Source organism: Montipora capricornis, chromosome 1, assembly GCF_036669925.1.
Source record: "Montipora capricornis isolate CH-2021 chromosome 1, ASM3666992v2, whole genome shotgun sequence".
Taxonomy (NCBI): Eukaryota; Metazoa; Cnidaria; class Anthozoa; order Scleractinia; family Acroporidae; genus Montipora; species Montipora capricornis.
Window position 1 is genome coordinate 6227469 of NC_090883.1, and position 15000 is coordinate 6242468.

General features: G+C 41.0%; 4 protein-coding genes across 4 annotated transcripts; all 4 read right to left on the reverse strand.

Annotated features, from left to right (window-relative positions):
* Positions 1-4982: 4982 nt before the first annotated feature.
* Positions 4983-7248, reverse strand: LOC138055727 (ATP-dependent DNA helicase RecQ-like). The gene is made up of 2 exons (XM_068901609.1): positions 6788-7248; positions 4983-6399 (listed from the first exon to the last, which is right to left on the reverse strand). The coding sequence occupies exons 1-2, from the start codon at positions 7246-7248 to the stop codon at positions 4983-4985; spliced, it is 1878 nt and encodes a 625-aa protein (XP_068757710.1).
* Positions 7249-9028: 1780 nt separating this feature from the next.
* Positions 9029-9568, reverse strand: LOC138055737 (uncharacterized). Its single transcript, XM_068901619.1, has one exon. The coding sequence runs from the start codon at positions 9566-9568 to the stop codon at positions 9029-9031; it is 540 nt and encodes a 179-aa protein (XP_068757720.1).
* Positions 9569-9804: 236 nt separating this feature from the next.
* On the reverse strand, positions 9805-10446 carry LOC138055745 (uncharacterized). Its single transcript, XM_068901624.1, has one exon. The coding sequence runs from the start codon at positions 10444-10446 to the stop codon at positions 9805-9807; it is 642 nt and encodes a 213-aa protein (XP_068757725.1).
* A 50-nt stretch (positions 10447-10496) lies between these two features.
* Positions 10497-11027, reverse strand: LOC138055755 (uncharacterized). Its single transcript, XM_068901632.1, has one exon. It carries the CDS (start codon positions 11025-11027, stop codon positions 10497-10499), a length of 531 nt encoding a protein of 176 aa, XP_068757733.1.
* Between the last annotated feature and the right edge of the window lie 3973 nt (positions 11028-15000).

A 15000-nucleotide genomic window follows, 5' to 3' on the forward strand; every position in this document is an offset into this window, starting at 1 on the left:
CCACAAAGCTTCGTTAAAAAAGCTTTTGGAAGTTTCAGTGGGGACCGAATGTATACATCAACACCGCTTTGTAATTATAAAGAAGAAACTCAAATGCAACACAGGATTGAATTGTCTCTCCCAGAATCAGGAGATAAGGAGACCAAAGTACATCTAACCGTGTAGTATGCTAGTAAAACGATCCGAAAAGAATTAAAGGACGATTATGCAGTACTCGGCAAAGCGGTTGTGCATGGTTCTCCTCAGAGAATTGCCAGGGCAGTGTTAAAGAATGAAAAATTGAAGAAATTTATTATTGAAAAAGTGTTGCAGCTCATGGCTCTACAAGTAAAGGGACTGTGTTCCAGAAAACATCCTTCCTTGCTGAGGGCAGCAACGAAAGAGGGACTCGCAGAATTCGATGTTAAAAAATTGTGCTTTGAGTGGAAGGAAAGAGCGCCCATATTCTATGCATTCTTGATGACCTGTGCGAGCTCAAAGGGGAACAACAATACTGAGTGGTTTCCTAGTGTATCAGTGGCGGGATCTATCCTTTTGAAACAACGAAATTCCCACATGAGTTGCTGTGCTTCAATCATGGGAATTATGCTGAAGTCAAGTTCTTTAGAGGTACATGTGTGTAGAGTATTGATTTCATGATTATTATCAATAAGTTATGAACCATAAAAGTTCTGTTACACTGGGCTAACTCATTTGCTTTTTACAAACTGAAAAAAATATATACATATGCAAGGTTATTTTTATTGTTCAATAACTATGAAAATATCCATAACCCTCTTTTGGAAGGTTTTCTGGATTCCAATTTTGTTTTATACTTTGCTTAATAATAATTTAAGCTCAAGACCCTGCACCACCTTGGAATCCGATGGTATTTACTTGAAAAATACTCTTCATGACATTAGAGTTTGAGCTCCCAAGTATGCAAACTTACACCTTGTTTCTTTTTCTTAGGCAACATTGGATCGTCTCTCAAAGATGAAAGTAACATGCTCCAGTGTCAAAGTCAGGGAAAAGTTGAATCTTCTTGGGGAAGGTCATGATAAGGAGACTTTGGATTTTAAGAAAATGATGTGTGAGGCTCATCAGCTTGTCACGGAAAAGGAAGCAAGAGTTTCTTTGCTAACAGATAAATGTGGTGCTATAGGGCACATTTGCAATGAAATGTGTGTTAGGCAAAAAGAGGATGCCAAACAGCAACTTGAGCAAGCCAGAATGAGTTCGAATTCTGGAATTGCCATTATTTTTGATAACATTGATGGGAAACTAGAAAGAAGACATATGAGTAAAGATAATCAGAACTTTGACTTTCACTGTGTAAACCATAAAATTGTCCTAAACAGAGTGGCAAGCAAACGTAACAATTTCCCTAGAGATCTCCTTGCTGTATCAAACATTACATTTCTACCTTCAGTGAAAGACCAGCACCGACAGCGATACAACTATATTGTGCTTGTGGCTAGAATGCTTGTCCAGCATCTAGAGTGTTTTGCAGAATTCAAGGATGTGTGTGTTAGTCACATTCCCCATAAATATTCAAAGGAATTGGCCAAAAAGTCTGAGTCTGTGAGTATTTCAGTCTAATTTATTGTAGTTATATATAGTCCCTGTATTTAACTTAATAACAACTTTGTGAGCACACAATGTCCAAATTCCAAACATTGTTAGGACACCTTATGCTTTCCTGATTGGTTTGGCTTACCTTTTAATGTTATAGGAAATTAACATTGGTTATGTAAGAAAATAATGATTTTAACCAAGGGTTTTAACAGGATAAAAATGATCAGACAAAACAAAGGAAACAGTTGCCATTTCTAACTAAACTTCCTAATGGATGTATTGTTTTAATGATTGAAGGGTTGGGTGACAAATACCAAAATACAAAGGAATGATTGAAATTTAAAAGTTGATACATTAACGCAATAAAACAGAAAAGTCCATTAGTCCAATAGCCATTAAATTCTGGTTGATTGAGAGAGTATATGCTTAGGCCATTCCATTTAACAACCCAAAGGATTTTAAATTTTCACCAGTTTGTAGCTTTGTTTTCCTCACCCTCTTGATGACAAAAATGTCACTAATCAAGGTTTTTATAAATTTTCTGTTTTGAATTTTAGAGTGGTAGCTATTATGTGTGATCTACTAAGGCTGATGCTACTAGCTTTCATTATTTACTGTTGATTTCAGTTACCCATGGGAGTCTTGTTTAAAAATGAAAATTTGTCAGAGGACATGATAAGCATTCTGAAGAAATTCCAGTCCTACCTCCCTTTCACAAGTAACAATGGAGACAAACGATTTGTGAATCAGCTTTGTGTAGGTGACCAATTATCAATTGAGAGGGCTGTGAACTCTATCCATTCTGTGTCAAATGGCTACACGGCAGAAGACCGTTTAGAAGGTTTCAATATGCAACTTGGTGACTGGCATACAGGTGTTAAGATCCCTGAGGTAATGTAATCCCAAAATCTTAGCATTGCATTGTTATGAACAGTGAGATATGTAATTTATACTACTGACATCTCAATAAATTTAGATGTCCTCTTTGTAGCTGTTTAAACACACAACTGTATATGTTTTGAAGACTATTTGGTTTTCCGAATTGCAGACCAGTGATAGAGGGGGGGGGGGGGGGGGGGGGGAGGTTTGAAATCAGTTGGTATCATTCTTTCAAAATTCCATGACTAGTAGCAGGCAGTACATGTAATGATCTAGTTAATCATCTAACTAATCACTATTGCGCCGTGATTATACAATAACAATAACGTCACATGCTAATTTTGTGTAATGGTGAAACACTCTTGTACAACATCAAATCACAGAGTCATGTTCCAAATTACATGTAGAACCATTATTCTCATATACAGTTTCAGTGATCATTTTCTTTTTTGTCCTTTACAGCTGCTTTTCAGGCGCTTTTATTCTGGCAGTTCTTCGGATGATGAATGCACTATGTATTCTGATAGAAATGTCATCAATCGGCGCAATGTAAGGGAGGATCCCCACACAGCATACCGACCAGACAGAGACTTCTTAGTACTTGAAGTCACTGCTCGGGTTATAGCAGCAGCTTTTGAAGTGTTTGGAATAGCCAGGAAAAATGAAAGCCCAATAATTTACCCCTTCCAGAAAACCTAGCCACTTTAAGTAGGTTGAAGAAACTCCAGTTTTTGCATAAAGCAGCAGGAATGATTGTTGACAAACTGGTCGTCAACAAGGATATTATGGATAATACCATTCAAACCATGCTGTCTGCTCAGGAGAAGCAGGAACTTATAAATGAAACGGAACTAAACCCAGAGGGGCGTTTTTCTTGTAGATTCCCTGGATGTTCTAAGTCATTTAAATACAATGAAAGAAGTCGCAAAAATCGTGAACTCGGCATGACCCCCCATAGTTATTTCTGAGAACTATAATCTCACAACTGAACCTATTCAAGATGTACCCACTAAGCATGATTATGACATGTTTAATTACAACACTGCTCTGCTTGCTGAAGGACTGTTTTTTTTTTAAACTTCCTAGATGCAGTTGCTGAGGGCGATGGGCAAAGGATCATCACACAATACAAGTATCTCATGCTACTGTGCAAGGCTGATGATTCTCACAGCATCAAATATGCCCTAGAGAGCCTTTACCAACTGCTGCTTGTAAATGGAAGTCTAAGTGAGAATGAAGCTGAAGTATTCACCTGGAATCGATCAGTGAACAATCATGGTGGCATAGGAATGAACATCCCTTTTGACCTTGAGGTAGAGCATAGCAACAATTACATTAAGCAAGGAATTGGTAATCTGCGTGTTAACGTAACAGAAAATGCAGTTACAAGAATTGCAAGGGCTGAGAAACCAGCACGGTCAGTCTTAAAAATGATTGATAAGAGTTTGCAGTGTTCAGTTCGTTCTGGAAAACACGTGTCACGATTTCCTTATAAAGACTTTGATGAACTTTTACAGAAATTAGTTGACAAGAAAGTTTTTGTATATCAAGAGGGGAGACTCTATAGACACTTTAAGCACTTCCAACGAGATCCTTTAAGGAACCTAGACATGTCAAAAATATATGCATGGATTACAGATCACAAGAAGAAACTGTCTTTGGGTATCAAAGCCAGGTAGTTGGTTAGTAGATATCAATTCATAGTAATGTTTTTAAATGCTGGTGCATTTATTGTAAATAGAAAAGGGCCGTCTCTCAGGAACTTGTTTGCGTAGAATGGGAAAGAAATTAATTTTGTTGCATACTGTAATGTAAATAATGTAATTTTCCATTAAATAAGCAGACTTAGGACAGACCCAAGCATCATCTGAGAAACCAAATTCAAAGGAAAAAACCCTTTATTCTTAGTTAATCATAACCATCACAATTTTCTCAAATTGGATTGGTGGATTAACTGCTTTATTTTCACTAAATTATTGTGTAGGGTTGAAATCGGACAGTTGGCTAAAATCGGATACCTGAAATCTGACGGTTACATCAGCCAATCATATTAAGTGCACTCAGCTTAATCCACCAATCACAGAATTCATCACAATAACCATAGCAACAACCACTTGAAATTTTAAACCAAATTGGACCTCACTCAGTCCTATTACCATTATAACCTATATTGTCCCTAAGTATACCCACATTTAATTTGATGACAGAACACTACAGAAAAGAACAGGCTCATAATTTGTTCTAGTACTAGACGAATGAATATCATATCATGTACATTTCTGTTCTGGTATTGCTTAATACTTGTTAACTAAGAAAAACATAGTGTAAATAGTAGACTGTCTACAATAAACACATGCTTGGAAAGGCTATCGATGTAAGTAATTTCGGGTATTTCTGAGTGGTGTCCTATGGAGTGTGAAAACAATTTTTTTAGTGGAATTCCTCTTTAAATTACATAAACAAGACTAAGCAATATTGCCTCAATTAACAAGGAGACTTCACTAGAAATCTCTGAATTGTCATGAATGCTTGATAGCCAACACTGTTTACAATACTGCATCAAAACTCAAATTCAACAATGCATGTAGAGCACAAAATGGAACATCCTTATTAGGATCATTGTCAACAGAATCATCTTCTGATTCATCCATTTCGGGGAACGCCAACCCATCCATTGCCATCTCAGCCAGTTCATCATCAATTCTAAGATCATTCCAGTCTTCCGGCAAAACATCATCTTCCTCGTCTGAAGAGTATTCATCCTCAAGTCCGATAAGACTAATGTCATTCATGTCACCAAAAACTTTCTGCAAAATATCATAGATTCTATGTGCATGTGATAAATCCCAAACTTCAACAAAAGTGCAAATGTCTTTGATTGTAAACAGTTGTGAGCAGTGACTGAGCACTTGGGAAATCTGAATGTCAGAAAAGCCCAACATCAATGATGGATGATTAAAAACTTTGAGATTTCCAGTGGCATCTCTTTTCAATAGAGCCATGAGCAGACTCTTATGGATTTTTTTAAGTTCATTTTTAATTATAACAGTCTGTTCATCTGAAACCTCCCGCCATTGTGATGATTCAGAGGAAGCAGGATTCACAACAACTGCAGTTGGATAGGTGAGGATCTTGCACTGTGGAAGTCCACATGTGCATTCCAAAGAGCAATTATCACAACACAAATGAAGTGGCTTCTGGTGTGAGCACTCCACATCAAAGAAATCTAGTAAGAACTTACGCCTACATGACTTTGATTTGATAAAGCTCTTAATATCTTTCTCAACGTGCGTCATCTGAAAACTCTGGTACATGTGGTTTGTTGTGCTCTGTGTACCATCTCTGCCTGCTCTACCCGTTTCTTGCATGAAGGCCTCAACATTCTTTGCTGGACCAAAATGTATTGTTCGATGAACTTGCTTACAGTCCACCCCCATTCCAAATGCAATGGTTGCAACTAGGATTCGCACACATCCCCCCTCACTCTGAAAGGACTCCAATATATTTCCCTTGTTGCATATGGGGCTGCAAGAGTGGAGCATCTCAAGCACCACCCTTCTCGCATCTCGACTTGCAGGATCCTCATATATGTGTTCACCAAGCAACATCTTTAAAGTAGTATAAACTACAGCACATTGCTTGGTTGTTTGGCAATAGATAATTGTCCTTGTTGCTCCTATACCGTGTTCAATCACCTCATCAGCAATCCAGCGAAAATAGTCAGACAGGCTGCTATTTTTCTTCATGTAGTGAACAACATATGAAACATTATCCTTATTAGGACTTTCAATGACCATATGTGGATCACTAAACAGCAAAGATTCAAATATGGCCACCCTGGTGTCACTGGTAGCTGTTGCTGTAAGGGCGATAAAAGGAATCTCTGGTAACAGGGATCTCAATTCATGCAACCGTGAAAACCACACTCTAAAAGCTGCATGTTTCTGGCTTTTGGACTGCCCCCTAGAAGAAAAAAAAATTGTCAGTTTTCTAACCTGCAAATTGTATCACAGAATTATTGTGCAATTGACAGTGTTTTGATAACGCTGTTGTGACAGAGGTTAATGACTTGCAAAAAAATTTCACCATAGTTCTGAGTATAAAGCTTTCCAAATACGAAGTTCGTAACACAAGCAAGTTTATAAACTCAACTTCAGGCCAATACCCTTGGAAACAAAGCATGCATGTACCATTTCTTTGTTCAAGCAGCTGTAATAACAGTAATAACCAAAGTAATTTTGACAACTGCTTGAGGTGGTCAGGGATTCTGAAATCTATTCCCGGTACCGAATTGTGATCGAAATTATGCCTCTTCAGTATATGAAAACCACAAAATTGCCGTAAAACTTACCAGTGACAAATTACGTGGGTTTCGTCAACAGCCACAGCTCTCACGGCGTTCCTGTACGTTTCCGTTGTCACCATTTTCCTCCACTTGTGATCGCCAAGCCATAATTCTGGTGATGCAAACACAACCGAAAATTCTCCGTTCTGAACCGCTACTGATTGCTGATCTGTTAATTGGGCCAAAGATACCGCTCCGATTCCCAAGGAGGTAAGGCGACTTACTTGATCTTTCATTAAGCTTGTTAATGGGGAAATCACGATCACAACATTCTTCTCAGAAGAGCATGGTAGAGATGAAAACACCACAGGTAAGGCTTGATAGATTAAGGACTTTCCAAATCCTGTTGGCAAATTGACGAAAACATCGCGTTTCTTCTCCACAACATGATTGATCGCATCCTCCTGATGGCTCCTTAGCTTTTTGATGCTGAAAATCTCGCAAACTTTTCGAATGGCATCCTCCATGTTGTCCGCCATTAATTTGACTTATGATTACGTGGAACACCCGCAAGTTCTTTGCGTGTTCTCTGCGAGAACCCCTGCGAGTTAGTTCTGGAGTTTTATGAGCCTAATTCTGATTGGCTAAGGATTTTACGTCACAGAAATCGTTTTGCAGCTCGGTTTCGCAGACGCTACTTTTCGGGGGAGAGAAACGACCGCCGGAAATACGTCTGCGTTCGCAGGCTATGCTTCTGTGTGAAGGATGGAGTTGTTGGGAAAGAATTCGCCCAGCATTTTTGTTTACGTGTTAGCAGCCACTTTCTCGTTGCAGTATCATAGGAGTTGTCGTTCTTTAATAAACAGTAACTGTTTTCATGTGAAGCTATGATCCTTGCAGTTATGAACGCAATTTTTGCAATTGCGTAAAGAAGCCTGAAAAATTCAGGACTTCAACGGGGTTTGAACCCGTGACCTCACAATACCGGTGCGATGCGAATTTTTCAGGCTTCTTTACGCAATTGCAAAAATTGCTTTCATAACTGCGAGGATCAAAGCTTCACTTGATTTCATATCCGCAGTTCATATATGATCCATTTCATATATCATTACATCAGTAACTGTTTTGATGGTATCACTTTGCGTTGGGAATTGAAGAAATTTAAAACAGTCATGGGGTTTTGCGTGTAAATGTGTTTATTTAAAAAGTTATTATACAATGGGAAGAGGAAGCATAAAAGTCCTATTTGCCAGCAAATATTTCCTTTATGCCGTCTTTTCCCCTATGTATAAGCACAACCCAATAATGCTGCCTTGCCTGAGCAATGTTTACTGCGCAAAAATGGAACCAATCAACAATTACTGTTACTGTTCAATAAAATCCTAGATAAAAAGTTTGACCCGGTAAAGGCGAGGGCACTGAAAACTCCAAAGCATGTGACACCATTTTTTGATGCTTTTAGGAAGCTTGCTGCGATTTTTGCTACGCTTGGATGTTTGGAGGAAGTGTACGGCGATTTCGCGACGCTTTAAGAACGAAGCATTCAACATTTCGGAGCGCTATTACAGTCAGTCATTATTGCTGTTTCTGAACAACATGGTATTTCGCAACAGTTGTGAATGCTATTCTGGTCGGTTTTTACAGTTTTCTATGCGTATATCGATATTTTAGTCGCTACTCTTTGAGAACGAAGCATACAACATTTTTGAGCAGCACAGCCTCCTTCGTTCATCGAAGTTTTTCGTTCTCTCACCACCTGACACTTCCATCGGTACGCTTTAAGAACGAGGCATTCAACATTTCGGAGCGTTATCTTCTCAAACTTCAACTCTTATTTAACTGATGTCGCTCGTCTTCAACCTTTCTTCTCACACAGCTCAACTATCTGACAACGAACAGAACCTTTGCGAAAAAAAAAACATCCTAGCACAATGAACCATTTTTAGAACAAGACGCCGACCGGAAAACGAGACATAGACATACTTTTACCGATGTATGAACACCTAATCAACTTGTCAGTCGGTTCTGACGATAAACCACTAATTTCCGATTAAAATACAATTTAAGGAATCACGAATTGTTAAAGAAAACTACCGTCACACAATACAACTCAACTTTCTCAACATACTCCCCTGTTTGTTCTTGACAAGGACAAACACATTCGTGCAAAGTTCATTCTTTTTTTTTTAACTTCTTGTTCCTGCTGAATGACATCATGTACACGTAACCCGGCAGCAACTGCAGCGTCACGCCTTGGTTTGAAAACGCCTGCTTGAGGATTTAGTGCGGCTCCTGGAACTTGGCGATCTACTCTTCTGTCGCAAGACAGTTCAAGGGGGTATAACTGCTAAAAGGGTACGATCCTTCAGCTCGATCCTGTGGTAATAATCCAGGGGGTAGTGCAGTTAGGGCTACTGCCTGAAATCGCTTGCATCCTGGACACTTCTTGACAACGCGCTTCACTAGACGTCTTACGCGTGGGATCCAGTGTTGTTCTCGTACCTTCGTCATCGTTAAACCCACACCACCATGTAACGTAGCTTGATGGGCCTCCTGAACAAACTTTTCACTGTACATACTCGTATCTGGGATGTAAACTGGATAGACATCTTGAATTCGCCCTCTACATTCCAATAGCTGTTGGTCATTCTGTTGCAAATTCAGTTGAAGACAATCTTGTTGAAAATGCTTCGACTCCATCCCTTCTTGTTGCGCTCTTCTTTCCCAGAATCTTCTCTGCTCCCTGAGTCTTCTGTCGTAAGGGGGCCAGTTTTCCTTTGCTGGTTCTAACTTCTGGTGTTGCGTAAGAATCTGGCAATCCAAGCGGTAATTCGCAGCACTCGCCATAGGCTGAACTTGTCAGGAATGCTGTTTAAGACTTTCTCTTTAGGTGCAAGCCTCAATACTTCCTTTATGGTCTTTGCTTCATTCAGGGACTCAGTGGCAACATCTGCCGGCCAAGCACCCGGATTGGACAGCCATTCGGGCCCATACCACCAAAGGCTATTTTCCTGGTTTACATGACCTCCTCGACTGCCTAGGTCAGCTGGGTTTTCCTTGGTAGGTACATATCTCCACTTTATCTATTCCTTCTTCCGTATCTTCCCTACTATGTTGTTAACGAATTGTCTATACTCCCCGTTTCCTCTAATCCACCGGAGAGCGACAGTACTATCGGACCAGCAATAAACTTGAACAAGTGGGTAGCTATCGACTGCCTCTTTAATATTTGTGGCCAAATTTGCAGCCATGTGAGCAGCCACAAGCTCCAGGCGTGGTACTGTCAGTCCCTGTTTTGCTAAACGCGCTTTGGCCGCCACGATACCTTGAGTGACTCCAGCAGGCTGTGATACAACGGTGAAAGCTGCAGCCGCTACGCCAACCCCACTTGCATCGCCAAAGACATGCAAGGCAACGCTGTCAATTGGTTCCTTGTACTTAGCTAAGGACCTCGGGATCGCGATCGATTCTGGCTGCGGAAACACCCAACTTGCCCACCTCTTTTCAAGGTTTGGAGGTAGCTGCTCGTCCCATCCAACCTTGAAATTGCACGCATCTCGATAAAGTAACTTTCCACTGAGTGTTATGGGGGACACCACTCCTAGCGGATCGTATACTCTAGCTATCTTGGCGAGAATTCCTCTTTTGGTTGCATCAGCTTTCTCTGTAGGTACGGCAACGCTGATGGTGTCTCTCTGCTTGTCCCATTCCAATCCTAGAATCATACTTGGTCCTCTTCCTTGGCACAGTTTCTGTTTGGCAAGCGTTTGGTGTTCTATGCTAGATTCGACGTCTCCAGTCTCCAATTCCAGTACATTCGAATGCCACTTGTGCGCTCAAAGGAAGCGTCGGCAAATATCTCTATGGCGGCTTCCTTCAGTTCTTTGGCTTTAGCAATTGTAGTTCCTCCCCCGATCCAATCATCTACGTAAAGATCTTTCTTGATTTCTTTCACAATCTCGGGATACTTGATGCTCCAGCTGTCTAAATGCTGATCAATCACTCCCGCCAATAGGAAGGGTGAGGACGTTAACCCGAAAAGTGCTCTTGTAAAGCGCAATGTTTCTATCTCTCTCGTTCCTATATCTTTCACCCAGTGGAACCCTAGTGCGTCTCTATCCTCAGCTCTAATTCTTACTTGCAGAAAGGACTTCTTGATGTCTCCTGTTACAGCAACTGGGTTGAAACGTCCACGGATTAACACACTCCAGAATTTGTTCTGCAAGGGAGGGCCAGAGTTCAGACATTCGTTCGAGGATGGTGCACCGTTCCAGGCTCTGGTGGAAGCATCGTAAACAACTCTCATTTTGGTACTTTCAGCTGATTCGCGTATAACTCCCGTATGGGGTATGTAAAATTCTCTTCCATGGATTAAGTCGGGGGCGTGTTGGACTACTCCAGTTTCCAACTGCTCCTGAATGAATTCATGGTAATCACTGATGGAATTCGATGAATCTAGCTTCCTTAAAAGGGGTCCCAAGTCTGCGAAGGCTTCCTTCTTTGTTACTTGGCAGAGAAGGGTGATTTCCTATCCACGGAAGCCCGGTTTCGTACCATCCTTCCTCAGTTGCTCCGCCACAATTGCTGCTTAAATTCCTCGTAGACTACACCCTGGTCTCCTGTCGGTGAATCTTTAAGCCCGAGAACATCTAATCTACAAAGTTCTTCGTAGTCCGCGCTAAATGTTTGAGTGAGGAGCATATTGGTGGTGTCTAACTCATGAGCAGGTGAAGTAATGGTCCAGCCCAACTTCGTGTAACTTGCGACTGGATCCCATTCCCTACCGACGCGTTGTGGCTCTGAGGTGCTGATTCTAGGGCACTCACTATTTCCAAGATGTACTGGTAGACGGGGTTTGTGATCGGTATCATCCATGATTACTCCTTTGAGGTGTGGATGTTTCTGTAAAGACTTTTGTAACGGGGGTTTTCGACCGTCATCAGCTGCGGTTTGTCAACTTTCGTCACGCCTGCTTCCATCTCAAAGTCACCTGTTGCTGACTTAATCTTGATCCGATAAACTTCCATGATACGCTTGACTGTGCCTAACATCATCTCGACCTTTCGAACACCGGAATGGTGAGGTTTCGCAGCAATTTTTGTGAGTAAGGCCGCCCGACGCGTAGGAACTTCCGGCCCCTGAGTCCAATAATGCACGACACCGGATCCCTGCAACCTCCACTACGACAAAAACTACTGGCCCTTCACCTACTTGCGCGGCCGTCATAGAAGCCTCAACAGTTTCTCTATCACAGATGGAAGAGTGATGGCGCCCCTTACAATTTAAACAAGTTCTTCTGCTCTTGCACTCCGACCCTCGGTGATGGGGTTTGGTGCAATTAAAACATAAGCCCTTCGGGATAAGGATCTTTCTCCTTTGAGTTGGGTCAGTGAGCCTGTTGCACTCGAACGACTTGTGGTCAGCGTTTTCGCAATAAACACACCCAAGGGAACGCCCGTTCTCTTGTCGCGCGTGGTAGAATGAGTCACGCGTGGTTCTTCTCGGAGGATGACTTTCCTGGCTCTTGTCAATCAACTTGACGGGAACTGGATTTCTTTCGGTCCGCTTCCGAAGGGCGGTCACGAATTTTGGAAAATCCCAATCTTGCCAATCATCGTCTGTTCGCACTAAATCGGCCCTAACTGCTTCCAGCTTATCTAGCGACATTCTTACGTACCCATTAACATCCTGTAATCTCCCCAGAGTTTCTAGCGCTTGTACATTGAACAACAGCTTGTCATAACATTAGTGTATTTTCACTGGGTTAGAACCACTTACACTCGGTAACGCCATGATATTCTGAACGTAAGCATTGACTATTTCAGATGTTCTTCCGTACTTGTTTTTCAAAATACTTTTGGCTCGCTCATAGCCCTCACTTGAGAAAGGAAGCCCATCGATTGACGCTCTTATCTTCGGTTCCAGAAGTTCCTTAAGATAAGCGAATTTAGTTACACCTTCCAAATCACTACATTTGTCAACTTCAGCTTCAAAAATATTCCAGAAGCGCAGCCAATTCGTATGGGAACCACTAAATTTAGCAATAGTTAATTTCGGGAGTTTTGTATGCCTTGTTTCGCTGCCTTTGGCTTCGGCTAATTTCGCTGGCGCCTGGTTCTTCGTAGACTCTTCTATTTTCTTCTCAAATTCAAGTTTCTGCTCTAGCTGTGCTCGCTCGAATTTTAGCAGTTCTTCGCGCTCTTTATTCTTCCGCTTCCTTAACTCTTAATTCTTCTTCAGCTTTAAGGTCATTTACGCCTTTAGTCAATTTTGTGATCATTGCATCGCCTTCGGACACGCGTCCCTCGATGGGTGCGGTCCACGTGAAAATTTCTTCCTCTGATTTGTCCTTATTGAACATTTCTTCCACCACTTGGAGCTTAAGTTGTTCTATACTTTGAACTATTGTATTCAGGGCATCACGATGCCTGGTGATTAAGAGCGCGCTTCCAGTGTTTTGAATTTCTTGCGATTTCCCCAGGGTAAACTGAAGGAGTTTCACTTTACCTTGAATTCCCTTTGATCTATCTTCCATGAGCCACGCTGCTACTTGTCAAAACGACTTCAGGTCCCGTCGGAGGTGCCACTGTTTCGCGAATGCCAAGACTCAACAGGCCGTTCTTCGCAAACTTCAACTTTATTTAAGGAGGCTTCCTTCAATAAATTCAGACCAATAAAAAAAGACTTTAGACGGCCACAGTTCTTATATGCAAGCACCTACAGCTTTGAGCCAGCTCCAGTGGTGTAAACAAAGAGAGTGTAGAAACGTGAGCGGAGATTCAAAGAATATACCGAACTTTGGAATTTTTTTTCAGTGTCTTAAAAAGCTTCAATTCTGTCGGCGCTTGGCAAGTTATTTGGAAATATGCTTAATTACAGAATGCAGGATTTGTAAAAAAAATCATCGACCAGTTTTTCAGCTAGACCGCCAAACGTTCTGGGAACGAGGTTTGACGAAATTCCGCAAAATATAATGCTTTCCGTTGAAGTTTGTCAACGGAAATCAAAGGCTTTTTATATCATGAAATTTCACGGAGAGCTAGCTTAAGCTTGATACCTCTAAAAGACTTACATGACAAGCGATTCTTCTATGTATTAAAAACAGCGCTTCTTTTGAAAGTTATTGTAAGAGTAACGACAAATTGAGTATTTTAGGCATAAAAACTTCTCTCTCGAATAACTTAAAATCGGCTTCTACGATTTTCTTCAAACTTCGTCAAACGTTAGACAAACACCTCAGGATTAGTACCCTGCGTATCATTTCAAAAGTTTAGATCGAATAAAGCGTAAAATTGCTGCTAATCAAAAACCATGACGTCACTGTTTCGTTGCCATGGTAACCTAGAACGCCACATCAACTACATTTTTACAAACTTCAAACTTCCTCTAGTACGTGGTTAAAGTTTCAAAGCTGTAGGTGCTTGCATATAAGAACTGTGGCCGTCTAAAGTCTAATGGTATAGGCTAAATTTATTGTAGGAAGCCTCCTTAACTGATGTCCCTCGTCTTCAACCTTTGTTCTCACACAGCTCAACTATCTGACAACGAACAGAACTTTTGCAAAAAAAAAACAACATCCTAGCACAATGAATAATTTTTAGAACAAGACGCCGACCGGAAAACGCGGTATAAACATACTTTTACCGATGTATGAACACGTAATCAACTTGTCAGTCGGTTCTGACGATAAACCACTAATTTCCGATGAAAATACAATTTAAGGAATCACAAATTGTTAAAGAAAACTACCGTCACACAATACAACTCAACTTTCTTACCATTACAGTCAGTCATTATTTCCGTTTCTGAACAGCATGTTCTCAGGGCCTTAAGGACACATTCGCAACATTTGTGATTACTGTTGTGGTCGATGTTTATAATTTTCTATGCGTATATCGATATTCTAGTCACTATATGTTTTGAGGAAGTGTACGGCGATTTCCCGACGCTTTAAGAAACGAAGCATTCAACATTTTGGAGCGCTATTACAGTCAGTCATTATTGCTGTTTCTGAACAGCATGTTGTCAGGGTATCAAGGACGCATATTCGCAACATTTGTGAATGCTGTTCTGGTCGATGTTTATAATTTTCTACGCGTATATCGATATTTTAGTCGCTATTCTTTGAGAACGAAGCATACAACATTTTTGAGTAGCACAGCCTCCTTTCTCTCACCTCCTGACAATTCCAAAAGTCGGGTCGACTTTTCAAATGACGAGTCGTCACGACCTGATCGGATCGTCACGATCCGTCGAGATATTTGAAGCTGCTCCAGGCA

Coding starts and splice junctions, on each gene's coding strand:
- LOC138055727 (XM_068901609.1), bottom strand. CDS start 7,248: ATGGAGGATGCCATTCGAAAAGTTTGCGAGATTTTCAGCATCAAAAAG. Junction 6,400..6,787: donor ACCCACGTAATTTGTCACTG/GTAAGTTTTACG, acceptor TTTTTCTTCTAG/GGGGCAGTCCAAAAGCCAGA.
- LOC138055737 (XM_068901619.1), bottom strand. CDS start 9,568: ATGGCGAGTGCTGCGAATTACCGCTTGGATTGCCAGATTCTTACGCAA.
- LOC138055745 (XM_068901624.1), bottom strand. CDS start 10,446: ATGATTCTAGGATTGGAATGGGACAAGCAGAGAGACACCATCAGCGTT.
- LOC138055755 (XM_068901632.1), bottom strand. CDS start 11,027: ATGAGAGTTGTTTACGATGCTTCCACCAGAGCCTGGAACGGTGCACCA.